The sequence below is a fragment of the Brachyistius frenatus genome, unplaced genomic scaffold (assembly GCF_029030835.1).
Source record: "Brachyistius frenatus isolate BFR_SWC_R1_liver_20210118 unplaced genomic scaffold, ASM2903083v1 Contig_26, whole genome shotgun sequence".
Lineage (NCBI taxonomy): Eukaryota > Metazoa > Chordata > Actinopteri > Embiotocidae > Brachyistius > Brachyistius frenatus.
This window is the reverse complement of record NW_027210625.1, coordinates 1889782-1915917: the sequence shown is the minus strand read 5'-3', so window position 1 is coordinate 1915917 and position 26136 is coordinate 1889782. Positions and strand designations below refer to the sequence as shown.

General features: G+C 41.8%; 1 protein-coding gene across 4 annotated transcripts in view; it reads left to right on the top strand.

The window, feature by feature from the left end:
- LOC138620743 (nck-associated protein 5-like) overlaps nucleotides 1-26136 on the top strand; it is a 103014-nt gene that overhangs the window by 55297 nt on the left and 21581 nt on the right. For 3 of the 4 annotated variants that reach the window (XM_069698188.1, XM_069698187.1, XM_069698189.1), the window contains 7 exons: nucleotides 10259-10349; nucleotides 13926-14105; nucleotides 16968-17036; nucleotides 18941-18979; nucleotides 19189-19308; nucleotides 24655-24759; nucleotides 25717-25905. In XM_069698188.1, the coding sequence (XP_069554289.1) occupies nucleotides 10259-10349; nucleotides 13926-14105; nucleotides 16968-17036; nucleotides 18941-18979; nucleotides 19189-19308; nucleotides 24655-24759; nucleotides 25717-25905 (793 nt within the window). Of the gene's footprint in view, nucleotides 1-4954; nucleotides 5262-10258; nucleotides 10350-13925; nucleotides 14106-16967; nucleotides 17037-18940; nucleotides 18980-19188; nucleotides 19309-24654; nucleotides 24760-25716; nucleotides 25906-26136 lie in introns of those variants that run through there. The other variant, XM_069698190.1, reaches the window with a different exon arrangement.

Below are 26136 nucleotides of genomic sequence, written 5' to 3'. Positions count from 1 at the left end.
CTTTGAGGCCTTGTCCACTTCCCCTCCCCTTCCCGTGTTACCACTCCAGACGAGATGGCCGCTGAGCAGACAAGACCACGGGAGCCACTTGGGGCCCAACGTTAAGGTCTGGCTTGAAGATGAGGGAGGCAATTTTCAGGTAATGAGCAGAACTGCAATTATATTTCTCCCCATGAACAGGACCAACTTTTTCAGTCTTCTGTGGCAATTTGTTTGGTTTCCCTTCACTGCTTTTTGTTTTGCTTTCCATACTTATCCTCTTAAAGACTTTATTGTTGTCATTGCTCGGTCCAGTGTGGGGATTAGACACTTGTGGAAAGGGAAAGGAGAGGCCCTTTGTTGGCCCAAATCTACTCACACACACACACACACACACCTTTGCATGTTGAAGCTCGGGTCTGATAATGCTGACCTAAATGCTACTCGCTAATTCTCTTTCTTTCTGCTCCATTCTCTGGAAGTCGTTCAAAGTAAAACAATGTGCTAAAGGTAGTTTAGAAATAAATTCCTCTTGATTTAATTTTGCTGCTGCTGCTGCATTAGTCATTGTCACCCATAACACGTGTGTGTGTGTGTGTGTGCTCATCTGCAAAACCAGGGCATCTACAGCCAACCCGGTCCTCTTGACTTTGAGTCATTACCATCTTGAAGGGCCCTCTTCTTGGCAGGATATGGGAGACTTGTGGCAAGACTAACAACAACAGCAGACGATGACGGGTGCCTGCAGATTTATAGCTCGGCGGCGTATTGTTTCTGCACATTAGTCAGTGTGTGAGAACATGCGTGCACACATGCATATTCAGTGTGTGTATATGTATGTCGGTGGAGCGATGATGTAAACAGGCAGGAATGGCAGCGCTTTTCAAGTCTGGACATGTTGTTTGGACAGTCACGCTCAAGTTGAGACGCCTCCACGGTCCGTAGAGTAAAGTTTCAGAGCTGTGTGTGTACTGTATGCATTCATGTGCTCCTCTCATTACCACGGCACTGGACTGCACAGCTGGACCGGCAAAGGCTAATACACTCAGAGAGGGAGCTGAGTGATTGCACTCTGTTTCCAGATCAATGCCCTCTCTTCTAATCATCCAAGCATCCCGCCATGCCTGGCCCAAGTGTTTTAATTTGGCACATTCGGAATGGGCCCCCTGCATGCCTTGGTGGCTGCAGGGTTTAGCCGGTTGAATCAGGCCCCTGTTCAAGACGACACATCTGTGGTCATTAACAGGATGGAAGGGGGGTCAGTCTTTTGAAGTTACTTCCTTACTCCTGCCCAATGGGGAGGAGGGCTGTTAAATAGATAATAGGTGTCTGGACTATTTTGGGCGCACCTCATATTTAAAGGATTTATTGGTCCATTTCAGCCGCTCTCTTTAACTTCCAAATTTGAACGGGGAATTATGTCTGATTGAGCTTAATTTGGGTTATTCTAGTCTATCACTTGCGCTAAATTACCGGCCTATAAGAAGGCTTTGGTATCAATCTCTCCGATTTTGTTTGAAGAGAACAGTGTCTGCTCATTTACCGAGCAAGGCGCCGAGTATGTGTGTCAAAGTGCGACCCGCTACTTGCTTGTAATTGTGTCAAACAATCAGAACCACTTGTAAACAGCCACTCCACCCCACTAACTTCCGCCTCGGATTAAACATGCTGGTTATGATGTTTATAGGCTGTTGAAAGAGGCCAGATTACAAGCTTCTGCGGAAGTAGGGCATTCATCCTCACATCCCGGTAGCCCGCCTGTTTTCTGTGGCTTGTGAAGCTGGTGCTCACAGATTGTAGCCTAAAGCCAAACGGCATGTAATTCAAACTGACCTCGTGGTTGCAGTATAGATTTGGTTGTTTGGCAGCTGCTCTGGTTGACACATATGCATAGTGGCTGCTGACAAGCTCTGTATATATGTTTTTTTATGAGTAAGATTTGTATATGGACAATATATGAGCGACAAGAAAACATTACAACAGGAAATCCCAGTTACCTGCTTCTTTAAAGGCTCAGTTCACCCAATTCAGCCCCCATAGTACAATGGAGGTGAATTGAATTTGTGGAGCTCATTGACTCTGGATAATCATCAAACCTGAGTCAAGCCCACTTTCCGGCAAATAAATTGTCCCAAATTAAAAGTAACATTTGCAGATATTGCTGTTGCATTTCAATTGGAAAGGTTAAGTTAATGGAGAAAATGTTAAAATTGATCAAGGTGACCTTGGTGGATTTATTTGGCTGCAGGAAGGCATTACAGGAAATGTTGTGAAATACTAAGTTGGACAGCTTTATGGAAATATTTTATTTAAAAAAATAGAGAATTCACGATCTTTTAGAAGAAATTCAAACCAGATGTTTGATCTATAAATCCTTTCTTAGTTTAATTACAACATAGAAACATGGGTGAATATCTGTATGTTTCTGTTTGGCTGTGAAAACAAATCTCCCTCAGGTCAAGAAAGGCTTATCTATCTACATACACTCATGCCTGCAGCTTTCAGTTTTTTCATTTGGTCAAAAGAATTACAGAAAATAGAGTTAGAATTTCCTAGTGCCCAAGCTGTCATTGTTTTGTCTGACAAGGTGTTGAAAACCCAGAAAAGAATAAATTTACCGTCATCACAGACTACAAAAAAAGCAGTAAATATGCACATTTGAGAAGTTTGTTCTCTTTTACTTAAAAAAAAAATTCTAAAAGACTAATGGAGTATGAAAGTAGCTGCAAATGTATTGTCTGTGGACCTACTAATCACTTAATCGACAGGTTGTTTCAGCTTCTACCTCCAGCTTGATTAGATTAGGATTTATCCACCATCATCACACCCAAGTTCCTAAATGGCCCTGTCTGGGAGAGGTTAAGGCTCTTGGTGTAAGTAATGGACTCTGCTGCTATCCTGACTCAGGTTTCCCACTGGGATGTCTTCCTCAGTCTGTGTCTCTGTCTCCCATGTGGAACACACATGCCTGCAACTCACTGGGGAGTTTCAGGCAACCAGCGAGATACTCTCTGCTCTTGAGAACCGATGGCTTCCTCATTGCTAACTGCTTCCTTTGACCAGAGGTGAACATGTGGGGCAGCCGTCTTGAATTTGCACTCTAAATCCTTCCAAATGTAGTGGAACTGCTGGAGGGATGAAGGAAGAACCTAAATCTGGTTCCCTCCATATGTCCCTTTTAATTCACAGTCTTTACAGACTCATCCTCAATTGCAGCCAGTCCGCACGGCACTTTGTGGTGATTCTAGAAAGAGGGGTTACATGTTCTGTGCATTTCTAATATTTGCAAGGAGATTTAAAATTCTATTTATGTTAAAAATAGGTCACAAAAACAATATTTATGTGATTCCCTGAACCATAACTTTAGTCTAATCAAGACATCTGACATTAAAAGAGCATCCCGTGTAAAACAAAATAAACTTTGTCACAGCAGTTGGTCAACAAATATTAAAATGAAATATGACCGTCTGTGCTCACTAAATACTTTGCCCTCTTGATCTCTTTTTTTCTTACATGTGTGTCTTGTTGGTAAGGTTAAAGGTCGCTGGCGGGAGTCAGCGGTCATGAGGGCGAGGACCTTTGTAATGCTACTCCACTGTAACATGCATGACAGATCTGCATGACTTTTACAGCTCCAAAACTGTCCTCGGGGCTCTAAACTGGGCCAAAGGTTTCACCAAAAGTGTCTAATTTAGCTCCAGCACAGTTGTTTCTCCTTCATTTAGGTCACGTCTAAGAAAGGGTCTCCTTGCATGTTTTCTGCAAAACAGCTCTAAGAGGATAAAAGTGGCTTAGCGTCGGGTTAAGCCAGGCAATCAGCCGGTGGGTGTATATAAGTGATTTGCTGGAAAAGAGTCTGGGAAGAAGAATGGAATATTTCTATTCAGAAACAGACAGTTTTGCAGGGGCTTGTTGAGGTCAGCTAAGGCGATTGTATGTCGATGAAGCAGTCACGCAAGGGCCCCTGATGCCCTCGATTCAGCTGCACAACCAGGTGATTGTTCTCCCTATCATTTCACCAGCTTTAGGATATTCCAATTGTTCTCGGGTCAAATCAGATTAGTGGGTTTTGGTCAGCCTGAGCCTCTGACAGCGCTGTTGAAGTGAGAGTCTCAACAGAGTCTGACGGAGAAGAGCCGACCGTTGAAGCTCATTTCTTGTTCTGGTGAAATGGTTGAGGTGTGTGACAGAGCATTTAGATATTTCACTGGTCACTGATCTGAGATCTAAAACACATTAATGTCGGCGTTCTCTGTGTCTGACACTTAACAAAGTGGCCATGGGTTTCTGTGAAAAAGAAAAAAACAACATAGAGTGGGTGCAAGATGCCATGCTTTTATTTTTAATTCAGAATATAGGCACAGTGTAGCTAATGTACTGCTGCCAAGGAATGCTGGCAGCATGAATATCCAACCACTGCAGGGGGGACCAGCAACTCCTGCTCGGTCTGAGCTGTGAAACATGCAAACATGCAGGTGGTCGTTGGCAGAAAGGCGCTCACTATAATTAACAAACGTGCTTCTAAAAACTATGTTATTGAAAAGTGGCACATTTGGACAGAGGATCGTTGAGAAAGGCGAGCTGGAAGTCTGAGATGGCATGCAGAGATCTCTGATCATGCAGTGTCCTGGCATGCAGCCTCTGTGTTAGCTTTTCTTGCACAGAAAGTGTTGATTTTAGCTAAGCCAAAGCCTCTTAATCACCAATGAAGACCCACACAACCAAGTGCACACACAAATTCATGCACATCCTGGCTGACACAACAGGGGGATCCCTGTCTTTACTTGTGCTTCATCCTTGCAAGTCCATCCCCAATTCCTGTCTGATCCAAGACTACCGGCCTGCTTGCCTCCCAGCAGGGGCCCTTCTCCTTTGGAAAGGGCTTAACATGGGACATATGGGAAAGTCTTTGCCTGCCAGATCTCTGTCTTTGCACAGGGCCAGTGTCGGATAATGACACGCCAGAGACACAGCAAGTAGAAAATGAGAACAGGAGATCTGCTGTCAGGCTGACTCGGTAACCCAGCCACAGGACTAACCACGCTGTCTGTCGATTGAGCGAAAAGCACTCAGGCTTATATAATGACTGCATGGCCTATTTTAGGCTAGAGACCCACATTTCAACAATATGTGTCTGGGTCACTTTTTAGCACTGTGAGAGGAGAGCGCTGGGTGTAGAGTTGGATTTCTCTGCATATGGAGCTCAGGGATGTCTACACCGTGATTCTGACTTTTTTCAGGAGAAATGGTGGCGTTAGAAGTGGAGAAAATCTGAAGATGGGGTAAGTTTGGAGCTAACATTTTCAGCTTTTGAGAGAGGTTTGGAGTCCTTTTGATAATTTTCACATCTGTGAAAGAATTTGTCATTGAAGGCTGGAGCTGAGAAAAGCTGCTGCTTTTTCAGTGAATAGAAATAGTTTGGAATAAAACAGTCTTTCTTTGGAAGTCCTGATGTCATTGTGACTCTTACAGTTAAATAGTAAAGAGGACAAAGACGTTAAGTTTTGAATATGTTAACTGCGGGTTTGTAAACTAGTAAGCGTGAGACGTCACGAAATGTTTCACCTCTAATTGCCCCCAGTGTGTTCTGATGATGCATCGCTTTGTTCATCTCCGAGGATCACCGTCACATGAAAGCTCTAGACAGCCAGCTTGCAATCATATGTGTTGTCTGTGTGAGTGTGTGTGTGCGTGTGTGCGTGTGTGTGTGTGTGTGTGTGTGTTTGCAAGAGGGACAGCAGTGTCTTAGCCTGCAGATCGTCACACCTCAGGCTGAAAATTGATTGGACTTTTAATTGTATTTCCTGGATTGCTGACGAACGGGGCGTTTGAAATTCCGCTCAAGCGGCACGAGGGTCAGGAGAGTCAGAATTGGCTTTCGCCTTTCGCCCCACACACACACACACACACACACACACACACACACACACACACACACACACACACACACACACACACACACACACACACACACACACACACACACACACACACACACACACACACACACACGTTTGTCCTTCCTTTCTTCTCTCCTTCCCTGCTTTCAATAGCTCGTTGGCAAGCACTTTTTGAGATTAATCACACCGTGCAAAACCTTGTTTTTTATGTAAAGTAATGCTCTGTCATCTGAGAATTATATTCCATCCATCATAAGCATTTAGCGCCTTCTCCCTCACATGTAAATAGGTTTTAGGTAGCTGAATTTACAGTAATGACAAATTATACTGTTTATTTTATGTGATGGTTTGCTGGGCGCATGTCCTCTTCTGTACTTGATAGTTAGAACTCTCACAAATACTTTTTAATGAATTATCAGCGATTTGTTCTTGGCATTCTTATTTGTATTCGTGCACTGCATGAGTTCCTGAGAGACTACCACTAATAGGTCAGTAAGAATCCTGTATTCAAGACATGAGATTACACTTCACCGCAGAGCTACAAACATAATATCTGGAGTGGATGATGTGTTTACTGTTGATGTTGCATCCTTCGACCTGCACTGTAGGTTTTTTTTAAAGAATAGATGGAAGATTTCATTTAGGTATCAAAGAGAATACAGAGTGGAGAATACAATGAATTTACTTTTTTCAGGTTTTGGATTGACAGGAAAAATCTCTCATCCGAATGGAGCAGATTTTCTGTCCGCATTAAGTGTCGTCAGTCCCTCAACACCACCACTAAAACTCCAAAGTCTCTCAGTCCTCTTTCCCTGCTATTAAAAGGACCCAAGTATGTCCAGTGAGATGCTACACATCTGTGTCTTCCCTGACATCAAACTTTGAAAGGAGGCAGTATGGAAAACGAGGCAGCTCCAGAGGTCTGTTTAGAAACACAAAGGGTCTCTTTCAGGTGTGCAGGAATGCCACAAAACAGGAGCACCCCATCCAGGCCCACCCTCCCTCCTCCTCCAGCCACAACACAAGGAAGCAGGCAGGCTGCAGCATCAAAGTGCTTCATCCTGCCACTTAGTCATGTGAAGGTCATTGAGGCCCTTCCAGACGCAGCGAGCATGTAAGTTTGTCTGGAAGTTGCGCAGGTATGGCTTTGTATGTAGGGCCACACCTGCAACAAAAACAAACGCTCATACCATTCGTTTAATTTTACATTCATTGCCTCCCTGGCTTATTTGGTGCAGGATTTCATGCATATCACATTAGAATAATTTTGACTCCATCTGGTGGCTTGCTTAATGATATTTCCACCATCTCCCATATCAGTCCCCCTCTACATATTCATCATTCACCTACCTCACATTACTCTTGTCGGTGATTTGTGCCGGATTTTTACTGGATCAAATCACCAAAATATTGAAGTGTTGTACGAAATTAGCTATAACTTTTGGTTACCATACTTTTTGTAATAAGAAAGAGATTTAAAGTCTGTTGATTTGTGCCGTGGACAGAATAGTTTAGGTCCAGCTTGACGGAAGGTTTGAGGTTTGTGGAAATTTTTTCAAAGTGGAGTGTCAGGCAACGACCTTGATTTCTTTGAAAAATTGCCTGGGATTTATCTTTTACAAAGATAGAGACTTAGCTCTGCGATGTGATAATAAAGAAGAGGCACAGACATGCGGCTATATCTGTAGGTGGTCACCTGCCTGAGTCCCCTCAGTCCAAGGCCTACCCCTACTTATAATACTGATCATGCCTGTCCGCTAGTCCTTGACCCGGTGTCAGCTTCTCCGGACACCAAAGCTGTCTCTGTCTGTTTGCTCCATAGGTTGTGCTGATTAAGGCCAGCATTTAAAGCAGGAACTGGAGCAATCTGCCACCAGCATTGCCTGCCTGCCTCTTTGACTGTTCAGTCAGCAGCTAGCGGCCTGATTACAGGCAGCTTTATGGCTCAAGCCTGGACAGATGGTGTGCCGAGCATCGTCCTCCCCTGCCCTGCCTGCCTGCGCTCATTTTCACCCACTTCTACACAGATAACAGCCAGGGCAGATCATTGGAAAACTACCAGGAAATAATTATATTGCAAAGCATATATAAAACGCAGTTCAGCATGAATATTCTACCTTTAAAGTCTTCAGTCGAGACACGAAAAATCTATTTCTAATGACGTTTTCAATCTTCTCCACACTTCATTCACCATGAAAATTCCTAAAATAATTACAAAACTTGTTTTAGCTTTTTGCTTTTGGTAGAAAGAGTCTGTTTGGATTGAACCAACCACAGATAATGTGTTCATTAGTCAGCGTGAGAGGTGCGGGCAGGTAGATTTTGTGACCTTTGGGCAGATCCAGGTTGGTTGTTATGCTATAACAATAATAAGCATATTACCAAAAAACTGTTCTTTAAATTTGGACATGGAAAAACTCTCCTGGTAATCCACACATACAGTCAATTGATATGGTTTTTTTTCTGCACAAATACATCCACATTCACCTTGATAACTTTGGCTGTAAATGTGGAAAGGACTTGCTGAAGTTCTCTGGTTGCTTAAACGTTTTGCGTGACTCGTGCACTTTTACATTGGCTTGACAAATGGTACACGACCTTCTGTCACAGTGACAAAGACATGAGTCATGGGTTAGAGATTTGAGAGACAAGGAGGTGATAGTCCTCGCTAATGCAAATGGTGTCCAACAGATGAATCTCACAGAAAATTAGCATTTACTTCTTTTTTTTTTTCCAGTTTCAACTTTGTCATGTTTTGTCTGGTTTCTGGTTTAACTTTGGTGTGAATCAGACCACAAAGAGACCAAGAAGAAGAAGACGGTTTCATGAAATTCAGATGATTCCCACTTGACAATGTTGAAGCCCTTCTTTGTCAAGATGGTTCTTCTTTTCTTTTCTTTTTTTTACAATAGCTGCCTTTCACAACTGAACCACCGGTGCGCCTAAATGTCTTTTTTATCTTATCTTTTCCATTTACATGATCCCAGCCGGGTCTGAGATTATCTCACAAAGCTTATCTGGTGCTGTGGAAGTCTTCTTTTTTTTTTTCTTTTCCAGAATCACAAGGTGATTTCATGTATAGTCAAAGTTCACCATACAGCTCGAGGGATAAAGGTGGCTTGTGGCTCTCATTCAAACGGAAATAGGCAGAGACATTTTCACATGCACTCTTTAGCACCTGTTTTGCATGCAGCTTGCAGTGTTCGCAGCACAAAACAGAAGCGCGGATTGATTCAAGCAGACCGGGCCTTTGAAGGTCAAGGTTACTCGCTTGATGTTTGCTGCAGTGATTGCACTTAATTCAAGCCATCAGCCGACACATATGTGGTCGTGCACTGACACACGCCCACTAAAATCTCGCACAATAAGTCAGTAAGTATTATGTGTGTGTGTTTTGTACTCAGTTGAGTCATCTGAACAAAGTGTTCCCCCGCATAAGCAGAAGTTGGGATTCAGTCCAAAAACATTTCCACTTATCCATCGTTGTGTCTCTGGGTCTGATCCAGTCTCATTCCCTTTTCATGTTCACCGGAGGCCCATTTGGGTGTGTTTGTTTGTTTGTGTGGGCATTCTTATGGAAAATATAAAAAAGAAAAAAATCACAATTGAAAGAGGCAATGATCCATTTCAAACAACAAACATTTCATATTGCTTGAAAATAGATCCCATTTCAGATGTTTTCGGCCGTACCTTTGAGTCCGCTGCTCACTTTGAAGCCACTGATGGCTCTGGCACAACATCATTTCAGACATTTTAACTGAATGTAATCCTGAGGTTCTCTGGCAGGCTCATGCTGGCTGCCCAAAACAGTCAAGATTACAAACAAGACGCATTTGGCATCAAGGTTATTACACCTTGGAGCAATGTGACCCAAAAGAGCTTTCTCTGCCTCAAAGACAGTTACCCAGGATAATCCACAGCTTTTACTTTATTATCTGAGGACTTGTGTGAGCCCAGGAAGTTCTGTAAAATGATACATAGATGAATTTTTTTTTATCTGTCTGCGGGATGACAGGATTTGTCTCTGCCTTCCAAAAGAAGGTGACAATACTGTGGTTGAGGTTTTGCTACATTTACATACAAAAAGTTGTCTGTAAAGTTTAGAGAAATATGGTACAGTTAAGTGCATGATATGAACAGAGGTGGCTGCCTATGGTTATTTCTGCCTTCCATCTCAAACTTTGTAAATAAGAAATGATGCCGCCCAAATTATCTTAAGTACATGTCATGCATAAGTGCCAAAGCAATAAATACTCACAACTAAAATGTCTGCCAAGTCTAACAAGTATCTGCCACATTATGTTCTCCTTCATTTCCTAATTCATGTTTATTTCAGTGCGACAGGTGACTTAACATGATAATGTGTGTTGTGTTTGCAGGATGGAAGAGACGGTGCGGTCGCTGCTGCAGAATCAGGGCGTCCTGGAGCAGACTGCTGTGGACACAGTGGACATCATGAAGGCCTACAAGGTAAACCAGCATCCCATGTGTGTCTGCCACTCTTCCTGTGCCCACTGCAGTGAGACTATGATTACAGTGGACAGAGTTCATGTTAGGTAAAGGTTGACGATTAAGTCAATTAATTGGCCAAAATTTTCAATTTGCCAAAAGGAAATAAAGTTATTTTCTGTATTTATTGACTCAAATCGTCTTGGAGGAAAGGGTATCTTTGTTGATTTTTCTGTTCAAACATGCACAGTGTTGAATAAAGCCGGACTGAGCTAAGGTGAAAGCGTTCATTGCTGACCCTGTTACATAAGAGAAATAGCCGCTGGGATTGAGCAGAAAAGCAGACAGAATAAGTAACACCGTATATTCTTATAGCACCGAGTCACCTTTGGGGTCGCACATCAGAATTTGGAGCTGAACATGTTTACACTGTGTTCCAGCACTGAAATGCTGTTGCTTCGGTCTGTCTATCATCAGTGTCACATCATCTCAAAGCCATGACTATGGAAAAAAAAAACAAGTATTTTGCTTACAGCTGTGTGTGATGCATTTGTTTGTGCACTTGAACACATTTTCCAAGTATTTATCAAGCCTTTTGTAATGCTTTATTTATTGTAGTGTATTTTACACTGGATGCACACAGTAACTACAATTCCCATGAATCAGTGAACAAATTATTGTCTGTAACATCCAGCTGGTGAAATGAGAATGAAATGCCTTGAAAGAATAGAAGAAAAGGGCATCAGTAGTTCATGAAGCAAGCAATAAAAAGAGTGTCTTCATGAATGACTACATGAGAAAATCACTGTAAATAAAAGCAGACTAAAATCTTCCAATTATGAGTGCAAATAAAAGTAACTACAATTAAAAACAGAACAAAAAAAACGAGCAGCATAACATCAATGTCAGTTGTTCTACCTCTCATGTATTCCAGTAAGCATGAGTGGAAGTGATACATGGGATTAGCAGGATTGTCCTGAGATGCAGAAGCTTTATCATAAAAATATGCCCTTACAGCCCAGTCTTATGAATGAATGAATCTGTTAATATGCAAAAAATGTTCTCTGTGCACACAAAATAATCCCTTCCTGGCCTCCATGAGGAGAAACAACATGACAACAGTGATAGGAAATGGAATTTCAAGTGGTGGCTGAATGTATTTGGTAAATATTTTGGGCTGCGGTGAGCTGAGTTCAATCCTAATTTAAGTCATTTATAGACGATATAGAAGATGTTACTTTCACTGTGACATGCAGGATGTGCTGCGTGCAGACGTACTTTACTCCTGTGATCAGCAGTAGATGGACATTGTCAAAGAGAATAAACGTGGAGGGTTATTATGCTATTCCCAGATGCTGTATAACTGAGCACCATCCGTTCCTACGCAATGATGTGCTCCTGCTGCAGCAGTATTCTGTGTATTCAGCAGACAAACTCAATAACTTGAAAGGGCAGCATGAGGGACAAGGTTCCCTCCCCTCTCCCACTCCAGACTCTCTCTGTGGAGATTATTACCGAGCCCTTTAACGCTGTCTGATGAGCAGCCTCTGGAAGCACACTCCACCAACAAACCAAAGCAAACTTAAAACCGTGACTATAAAGTATTGCCTCGAACACAATTGTCAGATGGAATCAAACAAGATTGAATCAAGCTGAAAACAAAGTGTTCTGAAGGACATTATTTCCAGATCCTATTAGGAGAGAGTAGCAGCTTCTTCTTTGCTGCATTTGGATGTAAAAAAATCTGAGTTGCAGCCATCCATCAGTGCTTCTAGCATCAATTTTGTGCAGCACATTAACCAGAGGTATCTTCAGGTTTGACAGTTATCTGTCAAAGCCCAGCTCGGGATTCAAAATATAATGCATGTGCACAGTGATATATCGTACTCTCTGTACCATTTGAAGAAAAGCTACCTTTGCTTCACTCAGATCAACTGTCAAAGTCAACCCAACCCCCACTTTGCAGATTGAGTACAATAACAACCTACTTTATTGGAGAGGAATTGTAAGTGAATAACACAATGCAGCTCATATTTATGTAATTGACATTTAATGGACATATTGGAGGATTTTTATAGCATAAAACTTATCTTTTAGATGTAAGTAAAGTTTGCTATTAATTTATTTAGGGCTGCAACAAATCACTTTCTTAATTACTGATTTATCTTTCAAGTTTGATTTGATTTGATTCTTTTGATTTATGGTTTAGTCTTGTAATATTTTTAATTTGAGGGGTTGCAAGATGATTAATGGGACAGAAAATAATACAATTATAAGTCAAATATAAATCTATATATATATGAAGGTTGTTCATCGAATATTTACTTTTGCTTGTTAAATATTAGATGGTTTCCCCTCTTTTGGCTTTTCACAGCTTTTCAAATGAAACAATCACAGAGTGTTAGTGGAGAAAATCACTCTGTGGTTGAACTGCATACAACTGATAGTCATAGGCTGCCTTTTTCTGAAAAAGTAATCTGCCAAACTGCAATATACCTCTTTAGGCCTCCCGTATTTACTCAAGAGAAACAGTCCAAACGGTTTGGTGGAGAAAATAACTTTTTCACTCACCTTCTCAAAACTCAATAACATATTCAACCTCTAAAGGTTTATTACTGGACTATAAAAGGCCATAAAATATCCCCAAACCCAAGGTTATATCTGATGGGTTTTTCATTGAAAGCCCAATAGCCAAATTTAAACATTTATAATCCTTAACGTAAATTGTTGTTTGGTAGATTTTTAGGACGTTTCTTTTATGTTTTCTTGATATAAAACAAAGATAAATAGAAAATCATGACATTTGAGACACCAAAGAAGAAACTTGCCTTTACAATTGACTTAAAGAACTTTGAATTATGACTTGTTTCAGTTGTCTTCTTATATATTCCTTTATTTGAAAAGGCTTTCAAGTTGCTACTTTAGCGACCAAATTATCTCTTTTTCCCTCCATATTTTATGGTGAATAGAAAATCAGTTAGTAAGTACATAACTTGAGGCTACAGAGATTCTCTGAGAAACATGCATAATGTATTGACGCTGACTGAAAGCTCAGTGTTTTCTTTTTGCAGTTTGATGCAAGCCAGACAGCTCCTAATTAGTAGCTAATTATTACGAGCAGTTAATTATCATAGATGCCACGGAGCCAAAATACAGAAGAGAGAAGACACAGACAATAAGATAGCTGGCAAAGAGACTGAGAGAGACATTCAAAGGCACAGAGAGATGGGGAAACAGCGAGGGCAAAGAGGGGGAGTGCAGGATCCCCATTATACAGCCGAGAGAGCCCTGAAGGTCACTGCCACTCTTTAGAAAACAAGTGAAACATGATTAGGGATTAGGGGATGTTTTGGAACTCTGTTGTCGCCGCCGTCTCTGTGTTGTCCCATCTGCCCATCTGATCCTCTCCCCTTTCTCTGTCTCCGTCTTTCACTCTCTCCTTTGCTCTGATTTCACGGCTGCTCACCCGTGTTTCATCTCGCCCTGAAACATTTGTCATACCTCTATTTAGAAGGCTTTCTTCCCATCTGCTCTGATTTTCACTTGCCAAATTTTCCTCTCTCCCTCTAACCTCGTCTTGTTGCCTGTGTGCGTCAGGAAAAACTCTCAGAGGAAGTGCAGAAACAGAACGATGGCCCAGGAGAGAACGGCTCCCTGCCGGCGACTCGAGCAGAGCCGGACCCCGGGCTGCCGCCGAATCCTGAACATGATGCCAGCCAAGCAGAAGAGGACAAAGACAAAACCAAGCCCCTTCTGGAGCGCCTCAAGGCCCTGGAGGTAACTACTTCGCTTTTCTTTTCTCTCTCTATCTCTACTGCTTTGAATTTCTCTTTGTTTCCTGTCTACCTTCTCTCTGCTTTGTTCTCCTTCACTCACGCCTCTTTCTACTTGTTTGCACCCACACTTCTTGCCACCCCTGGCTATCCTTTGTGGCCAGCGCCCGTCTGCCAGTTGTCAGAGTCCTTGCTCACTTGTGTCTGAAAGCATGACAGCTCATCAAATTCTCCAGTCTTCTTCGTTTGGAGAGCAAAGTCATCCTGTGAGAGTCGCTGCTGGGGCCTCCGGCTGTACTCCAGCCTCGGTTTGTTTTCCTCTGCGCTCTGGGATTTGAGCTACACTCCGCCATGAGCCCCAAGCAACATCCAAAGTGGGAGCATCGCCACCGTGATCCATGCTGATTGTTCTTTTTTCTTTTTTTTTTTTTACTGAAGCTACTGGACACACATACTCTCAGATCTCTTTAGCAATTAAAGGACTCAGACTTAATTAAATTAGGCATACAGTCCTACAGATTAATTTCCTAAGTGGTTCCACGTTGCCTTTTTCTGTTGATGTGGTGAAAGGTGTGTGACAGAGTCTCACCTCAAGTCATATACAGTTTTTTGACAGACGTTACTAAGAGTCTTTACAAAGTCTATTATGCCACTGACACTCAAACATCCTGGATAGAAAATAGACCCTAATTACAGCAAAGTGGCAGATAATTGCCTGTTGCTCCTCAGTAGTGAGTTATCTTTCGAGAACTGGCAGGAAGTATAGTCAAGCTGTCCTACTGATCCATCTGATGAAGCACATTACTTAGACATTACATTTTAAATGGCTTTATCAAAACTTATCTGCCATTTCATTCCATTCCCCCGTAGCGGGTGATGGATGCACCACCGGCTGAAGCAGCAACAACAAAACAGAGGCAATACATCACCGCTCCGCATTGTGCATAAATTCTACTGACACTAAGTAAGAACTGCACGGCTCTTGTTTCTCCAGCTCAACTGATACTCTTCATGAACTTGGCAGGCACACGCTGCAGTCTGTAACTGCGGCTCAAATGAATACAGCCAGGTTTTGGGAGAAATGCCCGTTGGTCATCTTACTTCAAGAGTGATGAGCATATAAATGCTAAATTTACCCACAAGTCCACAGGAGGTAATTTACAAACATGCTTCATGACTGTGAACAAATTGTGAGCAGGAAGTGAAATCAAAAGTACTTTCAAATGGGATGAGGTTTATTCTAAAGATTCCCAAACTTTACATATTGATAAATGTAAATGTAGATGAAGTGGATGAGCTGTATCACCACTGCGTTGTAACTGCTGCAATATTAGTTAAAAAAAAAAAAAGTGCAACAATCTTTTTTTTGTTGTTCACAATGCATCAAATTACCAAGTGCAATATAAAATGCGTTCATAGTGACAAACCCACAGAGAATTATTACTCATCACTGCACATGTCCATCATCTTCACTTTCTATTTCCAATGACGGTTACAGTTTTTACATTACATCTCGCAAAATACCAAAACATGTTCGTTTATAATACAATGTTTAGAAAGGTTGGTTTTCTGCCTGTTGCTAAGGATCTGCCTCTGCTTAACTACTTTCCCTAGTGTTAGACACTTGTTGTACACCGAAGCTTTCAGCACACTTATTCTGGTACACTTCCACAAGCTTGGAAAATGTCAGTGTGATGTAATCCATCACAATAAACCTGTCTAGGGTGGAGATATACTTGCATATTTGCTTTAAACTTGTTTTTTCTTTGCGTCTGAACTAAATGTTCACGTCTCAATATGTGAATTACATTTTTAGGGGAAGAAACAGAAATAATCCTTCTAAACAGTGTTACTGCACGAACCTAAATGTCACATGCATCTATGTGCTGTCTGGTAGCCCAGAGAGCGGCATATTTCCAGGCTTTCTTTTGCAACAAGGGAACGTTTGAGGTAATGAACACTGAAAGAAGAGAAGGTTTTTAATGAGCAGTGAGATTCTCATTTGAACATTTAAAGGCTTGCGTGTCACTAAACAATAAAGCAGCAATAGAATTTGTGGGGGATGAGGTAACAAAACACCTCTTTAGTTGCGTCCTGGATTGAAGTGTTCATATTGATACTTGAGTTGTGTAGGCGGATTTGCTGCTGTGTAACAAATGAGGATTTCATATTTTTTTTTTTTTTTTTTTTTAATACAGTTCATAGAACTATGGTCCACAGGCAATTATACATTATATTGTATGGTTGTGATAAGTAAGATATCATGGGATTTCTGACGCTAAAGGTGTCTCCTAAAAATAGACATTTACAAACCAACACACAACCTCTCTAATTACTCAGGTCATTCATTACATTAGGGCCCATAACCATGTTCCAGGCTTCGAGGCTTTAATTAGTCCGTGTCTCTTCCTCGATGGCATCTTTGGAATGTTTTGGGTTGTAATTATGTTTCCCATGTTTTCATCAAGGGATTGGTAGTTTCTACAAAAGGGCAGAGGGCGAGCAAAGCGAGGAGGCTGACAGCTCCTTATATGCTGCCTGCCTCTGACAAATTGGAAACTCCTTGAGATCAATAGGGCACCGCCTCATCGCTTGGCAAGTGGAGGAGATATTCTTATTAGGTCCGGACTCCAAATGGCTTGCTGCCGCCCCAAAGTTCACCATCATAACTTCCATCCCCTTGACCTTTTTCTCGGCTGTGCTTGGTAATTTTTTTATTGGCTGTTCTGGTTTAACGTTGACATATGACCTTTGAAGATGGAAGTCTCCTCTTCGCTGCAGCTCCACTTGATTGCTACTTCTGTCTCATTCGCTGTTGTTTTGTTTGCGTCAAGTGTAACCAAAGTGTGTGTGTTTTCCTTTGCAGGAGCAGAACTCTAGCTTGGCCTCAGAGAATGAGAACCAGAGGGAGCAGTATGAACGCTGTCTCGATGAGGTGAGTGCAGACCGTGTTTGTCTTGTCTTATTTCAAGGCACATTCGAGGGCGCTGTGTCACTCGCCAGATGTTTTACTTAAGAGCGCTGACTGAATTCGTTTTAAGTGACCAGAATAAATTGTATTGTGGAGCTAAAGGTCTTGATGAGGTCCTGCACAGCACCATGACTGTCTCACACTTGGGCAAGTTACTTCAGCCACAGCTTGAGAAAAGTGTGGGGGTAATGCTTGATAACAGTGCCTCATATTTTTCAGGCAATAAAATCTCTCACCTTTCACCAGCACAAACTTGTCACAAACTTACATAGCAATTGGGATGCAAACTTTCTTTATGCAACTCTTATGCACCATTTAGTCAGCAGGCCTTCTGTTGATGCTTGTAATAACAGAAATGCAAAAGACAATTCAGAACCAAGTGTTTCTAACAGAGCTTTGCTGTGTGCAAATAATCAAAACCGTGTCTCGTTGTTATCACTGCTGCTCCATATACATTTTGTAATAAACAGCCTAAAATGCCAGCTGCTTAATGGCCTTAGCCCGATGTGAACTGACGTTGCTGAAGCAGGAGTTTACATAACAATAGCTCTTGTGTGCCCTCTGGTTATTTGTGAGAGCTTGGGAAGTGTTGTTCAGGGAGCCACATGAGGAGAGTGAAGCAGCCCATCTCTCGGCTGTGCCTGCTCGCTACATCACTCCGGGATGGAGGCAGAGAGGAAGGGGAGCGCTGCCACAGGGACACGTGTCCAGCGGGGACAAGTTGCCCAATTCGAGCTGGAACCAAGCGGCTCAGCAGACTGAGCATATCTGCTGCGGGGTGGGAAAGACTGGTGGGAGATGAAGGGGGGAATAAAGGAGAGAGGATAAGGAGGAAGATCGAAAATGAGTGATAAAATAGTGTGTGGGGAGAGGAGAGTATGTTGTGAAACAGTGTTACATCCTCCACGGAGTGTATTTGGAGTAAACTCAGCCCTCGTCTCCTTTCTGCTTCCATGCCCTCACTAAGATGGCTCAACTTGGCTTTGTTGTGTTTACTTGTGAACTGTTTTCCTCTGTGGTTGATTTTTTTTTTTTGTGGGTGGAAGGCTCGGTAATAATCCTGTTTTAATGATGGAAGCTGTGTGTGCCCGTTAACTGCTGCACAGTCCAACACCTAAAGCTTGCTCTGTAACAGAAGGGATGATTCTTTTTTATGTTAGACCAGCTGCCTGTCTACATTTTAGTATGTGGGCAAGCTTATTTGTAGTTTAATTACTCATATCATAGTCCTACTGTGTCTGCAGTGAAGTTCACATTCTCTGTCCAAGACCATTAACTCGCGTTCGTTTGATGACCTGGCTGGCTTACAAGAAGCAGATCTGTATAATGCTTGCGGTTCCAGAAGCAGGGCTCATTTCACCGTATTTACCCCTGTCTCTCCTCATTCAATAAACGAGAGCGAGCGCACTCAAAAGAGCCGATGTGGCTTCACACAGTAATAATGAGCAATCAATGGACGGTAATCTGAGCCGCTTCTGCATCGGCGTTGTGGTTCTGAAGTGGGGGTGGGTGTGAGCCGCTCTGAGACCAAGGCTCAGGCACAACAGCACTCAAGCTGGGCGCACCTCTGCTCCAACGCCAACCCGCCGCTGTCAATACCACCAGAAGGAAGTTAGAATTAAACATAGTAAACGACATGAGTGTGCAAAACAGACACAGCCACTGTGTTCGTGTTAGCTCATAATTCATCTTCGGTGTAAATTGGCTGAGGTAGTGCAAACACTGAAAAGTGCAGCATTAGCAGTGCGCAGGCGGTCTGCAGAGGCCTACACGGGTCATATGAGGTCAAGGCTTCATCATTGTGACAAAGCAGCCATGCTTCATTTAGTGATGCTTTCTCCTTTTCTTTCTTTCTCTCTCATTTAAAGGTTGCCAATCAAGTTGTGCAGGCGCTTCTCACCCAGAAGGTTTGTTTCTTATTTCCATGGGAACCATTGTGCTGCTCGTCTCTGATCACAATCAACATCACTAACTAACTTGCATCTTTCATTGTTAGATCGCTGATAGATGATTATTAATGTTGACGGATATCTGAACATCTTTCTGCCTGAGTTTGAACTTACAGACACTAGACAGCATTTTTTTTGATACACTTTCTGTGCTGCTTCTCGATCAGGATCTTCGAGAGGAATGTCTGAAACTGCGAACGAGAGTTTTTGACTTGGAGCAGCAGAATCGGGCGCTGGGTATTTTGTTCCAGCAGAGGATCAAACCTGCCTCGGACCTTCTTCTCCAGGTATGCTTCTCTCTCAGGAACCCACCCTGATGCCTGTTATGATTTATGATATGATGCCTGTTTATGCAGCGAGGGTTTTAAGAAGAGTTATTAAAACCCTGATAACTTTTTTGGTATTGGCTACAGCACCTTTCTGCTGTCTCACAGTATTCATGCTAGCGTGATAATGTCTTCCACTGACTCTGACCTGCGACCAACTTTCTTCCACTTCTCCCAACCACATATTAAAAATAACCGTTTATTGACACAGAGTACCAGCCAACTGAATGGAAAACCTAGATGAACAAAGAACTTGTATGAACGCCACTGGAATGTGCTCTTAGCTAAATAGCACCACTAGACATACAAGATGATGACTGTGCGAGGCCCGACAGATGTTCTGTGATTGTCACAGTAACCCTGCTTGTCTCCCGTGCACTGAAGTCATTTTCTAAACAGCTCCTCCAGTCAACGAAACTCAGCGCTTATTTTTACGCATTTGAAGTTGTGTTTTATTCTGGTTGATAGTGAACTGCTGCGGGGTCTGAAACGGAGACAGAAGCTGAAAAAAAGATTCTAAGTAATCTTTCCTCTTTATCAATCCTTTTCCCTCATCAGAAGCCGTTTTCAGTCTGCTTTTCCCCTATGAAGCGAAGATGAAGCAAGAATAGGCCTTAAAGCACAGAACTCTTGTACTCGTTTTGGTTTTTTTTTTTTTATTTATCACATGGCTCAAATTATGGTTTCACATGTGCAGTTTTAATGTTCTTTTATTTAATGGTCTCAAGTTAAGGGTTCACACATGCACTGAGGACTCCCTGGTGCATCAGAATCGGCTTAAAACTAGGAAGAAAAGCTTAAAAGTGTCTGCCCTGGTGTCCCCCCGGACAACTAACACCATCCTCCACATTAAAATACAATATGCAGCAACTTTATGCCCCCAATACAGCTCTGAAATATTTGCAGCACTAAAACTATAATCTGCTCCATGAAGAGACAACTTCTGTACTTCACATCCCTGCAAACAACAAAGACGGACCTTCCACTGGATGCGTTACCCATCTATTGTCAGCAGTGATACGGTATCGCAGGGCAATGAGGTCACTTTGGAAAGTAGGATTTCACATAATTGTGCAAATTGCCGCAAGGCTCTTCGCTGTCAATATGAAAATGGCGAGCTGCCAAAAGAAAGGAGAGGGAAGAGGAGCTGTCAGACCACCACACACAACAAAAGAGAAATAGATGAGGATGACAAGAGAAAGAAAAGAAGGACAGGAGGGTGAAAATGGAGAGGGATGAGATAGCAGAAAGGCTTGGGCGCCGAGACGACCAGGAGGTAGAAGTGAAAATCTAATGGCAAAATAGGAAGAGGCAGACAGGGAGTAAATGGAGTAAAGAAAAGAAAGAGGAAAGACAAATAATATGGCTGTGTGTGTGTTGTAAAGCTCCTTGTCAGTGTCTAGCTCCTTCCAGTGCCGTTATTAGACAGGCAGGAACATTGTTAAGTGAAACTGCAATATCAAAGGCTTGAGGACGGTTATTGATGATACCACTGCCGGGACCAAGAGGAGCAATCTAGCTGAAGATGTGAATTAAGGCACTCGGAAATATGATAGTTGTATCGTATTGGCATTCAGCCGAGACTGTTATTTTTCTCCTTCCGACATGATTTAGATGAAAAGAAGCGAATGGAAGGCTTAGTTTATATATCAGTTGGTAATGTGTGTGCGTAAGACAGGTCAAAAATAGATAAATCATGTGATGTGTGCATGGTACAGATGAGTGTGTGAGTAAAGATGGTAAATTTGTGTCAGATCCGGGTCTGTGTGCGTCCACATTTTGACACATCACCAACATTTGACGCAGCATTTGAATGTGTAGGTTCTTCCACTGCAATATTATTTGCCCGCCTACTCAATATTTAATAACGAAATTCTCGACATCAGCCGTGTGATTCAATGAAAGCATTAATCATAATGAGATCACGCTGCTCCGGATGTTCTGTGCATTTGTTATGAATTCTCCAGTCAGGTGTGGGAGAGCTGATCAATCAATCTATTTATCCATCTTGCTTTACATTTATTTGCTTTTTTTCCCCGGAGAGTTAGATGACAGAATCAACACTCATACTCTCGTACTTTTTATGTTCAATGTGAAGCTACGACCAGCTGCCGATTAGCTTAGCACAGCACTAAACCCTGGAAACATGTTCTCTGTGTAAATTTACTGCGAAGGAAAATGAGCAAAGACTTTTTGTCGGTATTTGTCAGATTTGTCATGACAACTAGGCCTACTTTTTGTATTGAACTTCATCAACCATTTGAGCAGAATTTCTAATGAAGATATGAAAACGAGGGTAAGTTTTCATTTCTTTTCTCTCCTGCAGCCTCAAGCAAAGGGAGGCTTAATCACCCATGTGAGTGTACAGTTTCCCATCTAGCTCCGGACCTTTTGCTTATCAGTAATTAAACATCCCCTGGTTCCCTGTGGGCATCTTGAGTTCCTCTGATAACGAACCATAATGCTTTTGGTAGTAAGTGCACCACATGTGCACCTTCACTGATGTCAGCTGCACTGCTTTTCATTAAAAACGTTGGGGGAAAAAACGGGCACTATTTGCAAGCGAAGGTTTGCAGTACCAGCAACTATGCAGCTCATCAAATATGATAGGCAATTGAGTCACCCATTACAGGGAGAAATGCTTGGTTTTTCCAGCCACCTCAGAGCCCCAAGGACAGAGCATGAACACCATAGCCTCATTACTGCTCGTGCACTTTTGCAGGTTGTGTCGTCCAACATGTGCTGCGGAAAAGTTTCTGTGCAAAAGAAGTTTGAAATCACTGTTTAAAATCACTTTTTGGATATTGAATGCTTTTATAAGAGCTCCATGTATCTGAACCTATTCATTTCATACCACAGCTGAGCATTTGTTTCATTTTATGGTGTTCGTAGGTAGGCTGTGTGTAGCTGGAGCTTAGGAAAAGCCTTAGTGACGAGCCAGTCATGTAGCTCAGGTCATGCAGGTGAGCATCATGTTTACGAGTGGGTGTGTATGTGAATTAATGTGCATACAGGTCTCTGTTGTGTTGCTGCTGTGCAGCTGTAGATGTGTGGGTGTGCGGCAGGGCAGTTCAACCGATTTGCTTTTTGATACTGGGTGCTAATACTGACGTGTATTTGTTTGGAAGCTGCCTTTTGCTGCTATTCTGGGCTGATATTCATTATCTTGAAAAATGACCACTGTTAAGGCAAAAGCAACAAAGAACAAAAGCAGGAAGCTTTTTCAGTGTCACAAAACTTCTCCGTTAGCTCCCAGACGAATGCAATAATTCCAGACATTAGCTAATAGATAATAAAAGGCCAATATTTGCATGATATATCACAATCTTGCCTGCATTAATGGGATTTTTACAATTAACACTTTTGACTTTGAGCTCGGCCTTGAACCTCAAAAAGATCAAGAAGCGTACAGTCGGCCTTGTCATCTACCGTTTCCTTCAACTATCTTCCCCCGTGACCCTGTGACACTATTGACTGAATCCTTGATGAGGATGCTGAGGAGGTGAAATCCAGCACCCTAAGATAAGATCAGAGCCTCCCGTGATACGTCAGCCACTCCCATCCTGTGTGGACAGCAGGGAGGCCACGTGATGCGGCATGAGAGCTGCACCAATTTCATTACCTTTCAACTGGGATAAGAAGCGCTTTGAGTCCAACCTTTCCAAAAATCATACTAGTCCCCCTTAATGTCGAGTTTAATTTTCAAAGAATGCTCTGTCTTGTCTCTGAACAGAATAAACCCGGGTATTTATAGACCTGAAAATTGTTGTGGTAGTTCAAAAACATTTTAATGGCTCAGTTTTGACCTGAAAAGGCGAAAGAAAAATGGAGCCAGAAATCCTTGCTGCCGCTTGTTTGTCAAAACAGATCAAACGTCAAACTCGACCAAATTATAATGAACCTGGTGCATCTATCCAGAGCTTGATGTTTTAATAAATCCTAAAAATAGTGAAAAATACTGTCCTTTTACTTTTCTTATCTCTGTGCATAAAAGGCACTTAAAGTGAGTATCGATCTGTTTCCATGGTACCTAGTCAATGATGGCAAAAATTCAGTCTCTGCGGAAGCTTATTCACAAGCTCACACTAATACAAAAAGAAGCTTTTCTTTTAGATGTTTTGCTGAAGGTTGGAGAGAAAAATGTAGGATGGTTCCATTCCGGCTGGAGGCAAAGACATACAGGTTGTTTGTTCTGAAGAGACAAAAGTAGAAGTAAAGTTTGGTATCATTAGGAGCCTTTTTTTCCACAAACTTGTTCAGAAGAGGTTTTTCACAACACACAAAAAGTCAGTAGAACCAGTCAGCCAAGAGCTTCATGTAAAAGAAATACATTTGAAGATAAATCGACCCGTTTTGCTTTAAAATGTTTATGGCATTGAAGGAAAATTTGAGCAGTTGATTTTCAAAGCTCCGTTTCCATTTGCTGAAGGTGACTTTTGCTTTTATAACATGCAATTTACTTGATAGATATTTCTCTTCTGCAGGTGCACAGAATGAGAATTGCCTTTTACTTTAATGGTCGAAACTGAATAAAAAAAAGACTGAAATATACCAGAGAACAAAGGTGCATTCATGTGTCTATACATATACTCCCGGAGTGGGCATTAGGTTTACCCTTGGCAGGAAAGGCTGCATAACATCAAGTGTTTCGTCCCTGTATATTTCCAGTTTAAGTTAATTTGAGCACAGGGAATCCAGTGTAATTAAGTTCTGAAATTAATATGTGGAAATATATTTGGTTTTGTATCCTTCCCTCTTTAGCACACGTGTTGAGTAACAGAGGAAACGGCAGACCAGTATGAGAATAAAAAAAAAAAAAAAAAAGCAAATCAAAGGAATCCCTTACTCCCTGATGCAATTATTTCCTTTTCACATTAGTTTTTTCCGGCTGATGACATTAATGACTTCGAAGGAGAAGTATGAATCAGAGCTCAGTGTGTTCCAGTGGAGGGAATCTGATGGGTCAAATATTACTCTGCCTCGGTCTACAGTATCGCTGAGATAATTTGGAAAATAAATTCAAATATTTTTTTTGTGTATATATTTCGAGTGCATTTATCATTCACTAGATTTGCTGCGAGTTCTTTCAATAGTTCAGACATTAATTCCATCATAATTTGAATGCACAGCGTTTTGTGGAGATGCAACAAAAAAAGACTCTGCAGTGTACAGTACAAAGTATTGATAAAAGTCACCATACCAGTCTGTTGTTGTGTCATCTCACATCTTACAGCACGGGTCATTTTAATTTCTTGATATCTCCAAACTCATAACTCACTGTAGCGTGTCCTTCCTTTTGACTTTCAGAAACTCCACTCTCGGATCATGGATCTGTCTGCGGCGGATTTGCTTCTGGAGCCGGAGAGGAGCAAGGCTTTCCTACTTTCCAGGAACACAGACTCTCCCTCTAATGTGAGCATAATGGGAAGCATGCAGAAAGTCAGTGTATTTTTCTGTTCAACCCAATAATTCAGCCAAACGCTGTCACATAACCGCAGCCTCGCCCTCTTCAAGAAATCATTGCAAGATATTAAAATACAGCCCGAACAATCTGAAGCCATGACCCCGTCTTTGATGGCAGTATCACTTGGCACTAAGAGGAATAAATCCTTGTCATATTACCAGTAAACCATCGATTGAGATTCGTCGTCAGTAAAAATGACTCCATAGGACACTGTGGTACATTAGTCATCTTATGTATTATGCATTGAGGACAAAAAAAAAAAAAAAAAAAAAGAGTTTGCTTCATTCTTTTACCCTTTTACCCCTCTGAGAATGCCACCTGATAAACTCTAATGCGTGTTATCGGAGCAGAAGGCAAAGTAATGAAATAATAATGGCCATATCCAAATGTGCAAGTGCTACGTATTCTTAAATAGGTTGTCAAGTGATACATGGAAGTGACGCTTACATAATATTAGTGAAATAAAAACTGTAACATGAATGTATATCTTGTAGCTCCACATTCATCGTCAGCGAGATGCTAATTGGAAGAACATCTGCATATGTTGCGGTGATTGCACATGAAAATTTGATTGATATTTTTTGAGCTTGCAAAGTGCAGTGCCTTAGAAATTTAGTGGACTTTTCCAGAATATGTGATTGGTCTGTCAGGTGTTTCTTAAATATCTTTCATCACAAACATTAACAGCAACATAGCAATTAGATGTGCAACACTGCCCTACAGCTTACATTCCAAATACTCTTGATGTATCGTCACAGGAAAATCTTATGAAATTGAAAACAGCTATACACTTTTAGGTTATATTTAGGAAACAACAACAGTTTTCCCCACTTCAGAAAACAGTATAATTGATGCCATATAAGATTTTCCACTATGATGTTATGTCTCTTTTCTCCGTCTCACAGGAGGTTCAGTTGAATGGAAAGGCAGGTCTCCCTGTGGCTAAGTGTCTGAGCCAGCTGAGTCTGACAGTGCCAGCACCTGTATACCCACGCAGCAGCTGTAGCAGTAGTGAACTGTCCCTGTCAAGTGCATGCAGTGAATTCTCCAGCGGCTCGTACACCTGGAATGATGGACGCTCCTGCGGGAAAATGGTAAACATCGCTTTCTTTATAAACCCTGACATCAGTCACAGTAACAAATAGTACTCATCAAGATACCTGTTAGGGGTACTATTGAAAGTCTCAAGGTTTGTCAGCAATATAGAATTATTTACATGGTTGTAGCCTTTATAAGGATATTAATGATGATATGATCGGGTTGTTTTTTTTGCCAGTTCTTTTGCGTACAAAATGTGACTGGAAATCTGAAGTTTCCACTCAACC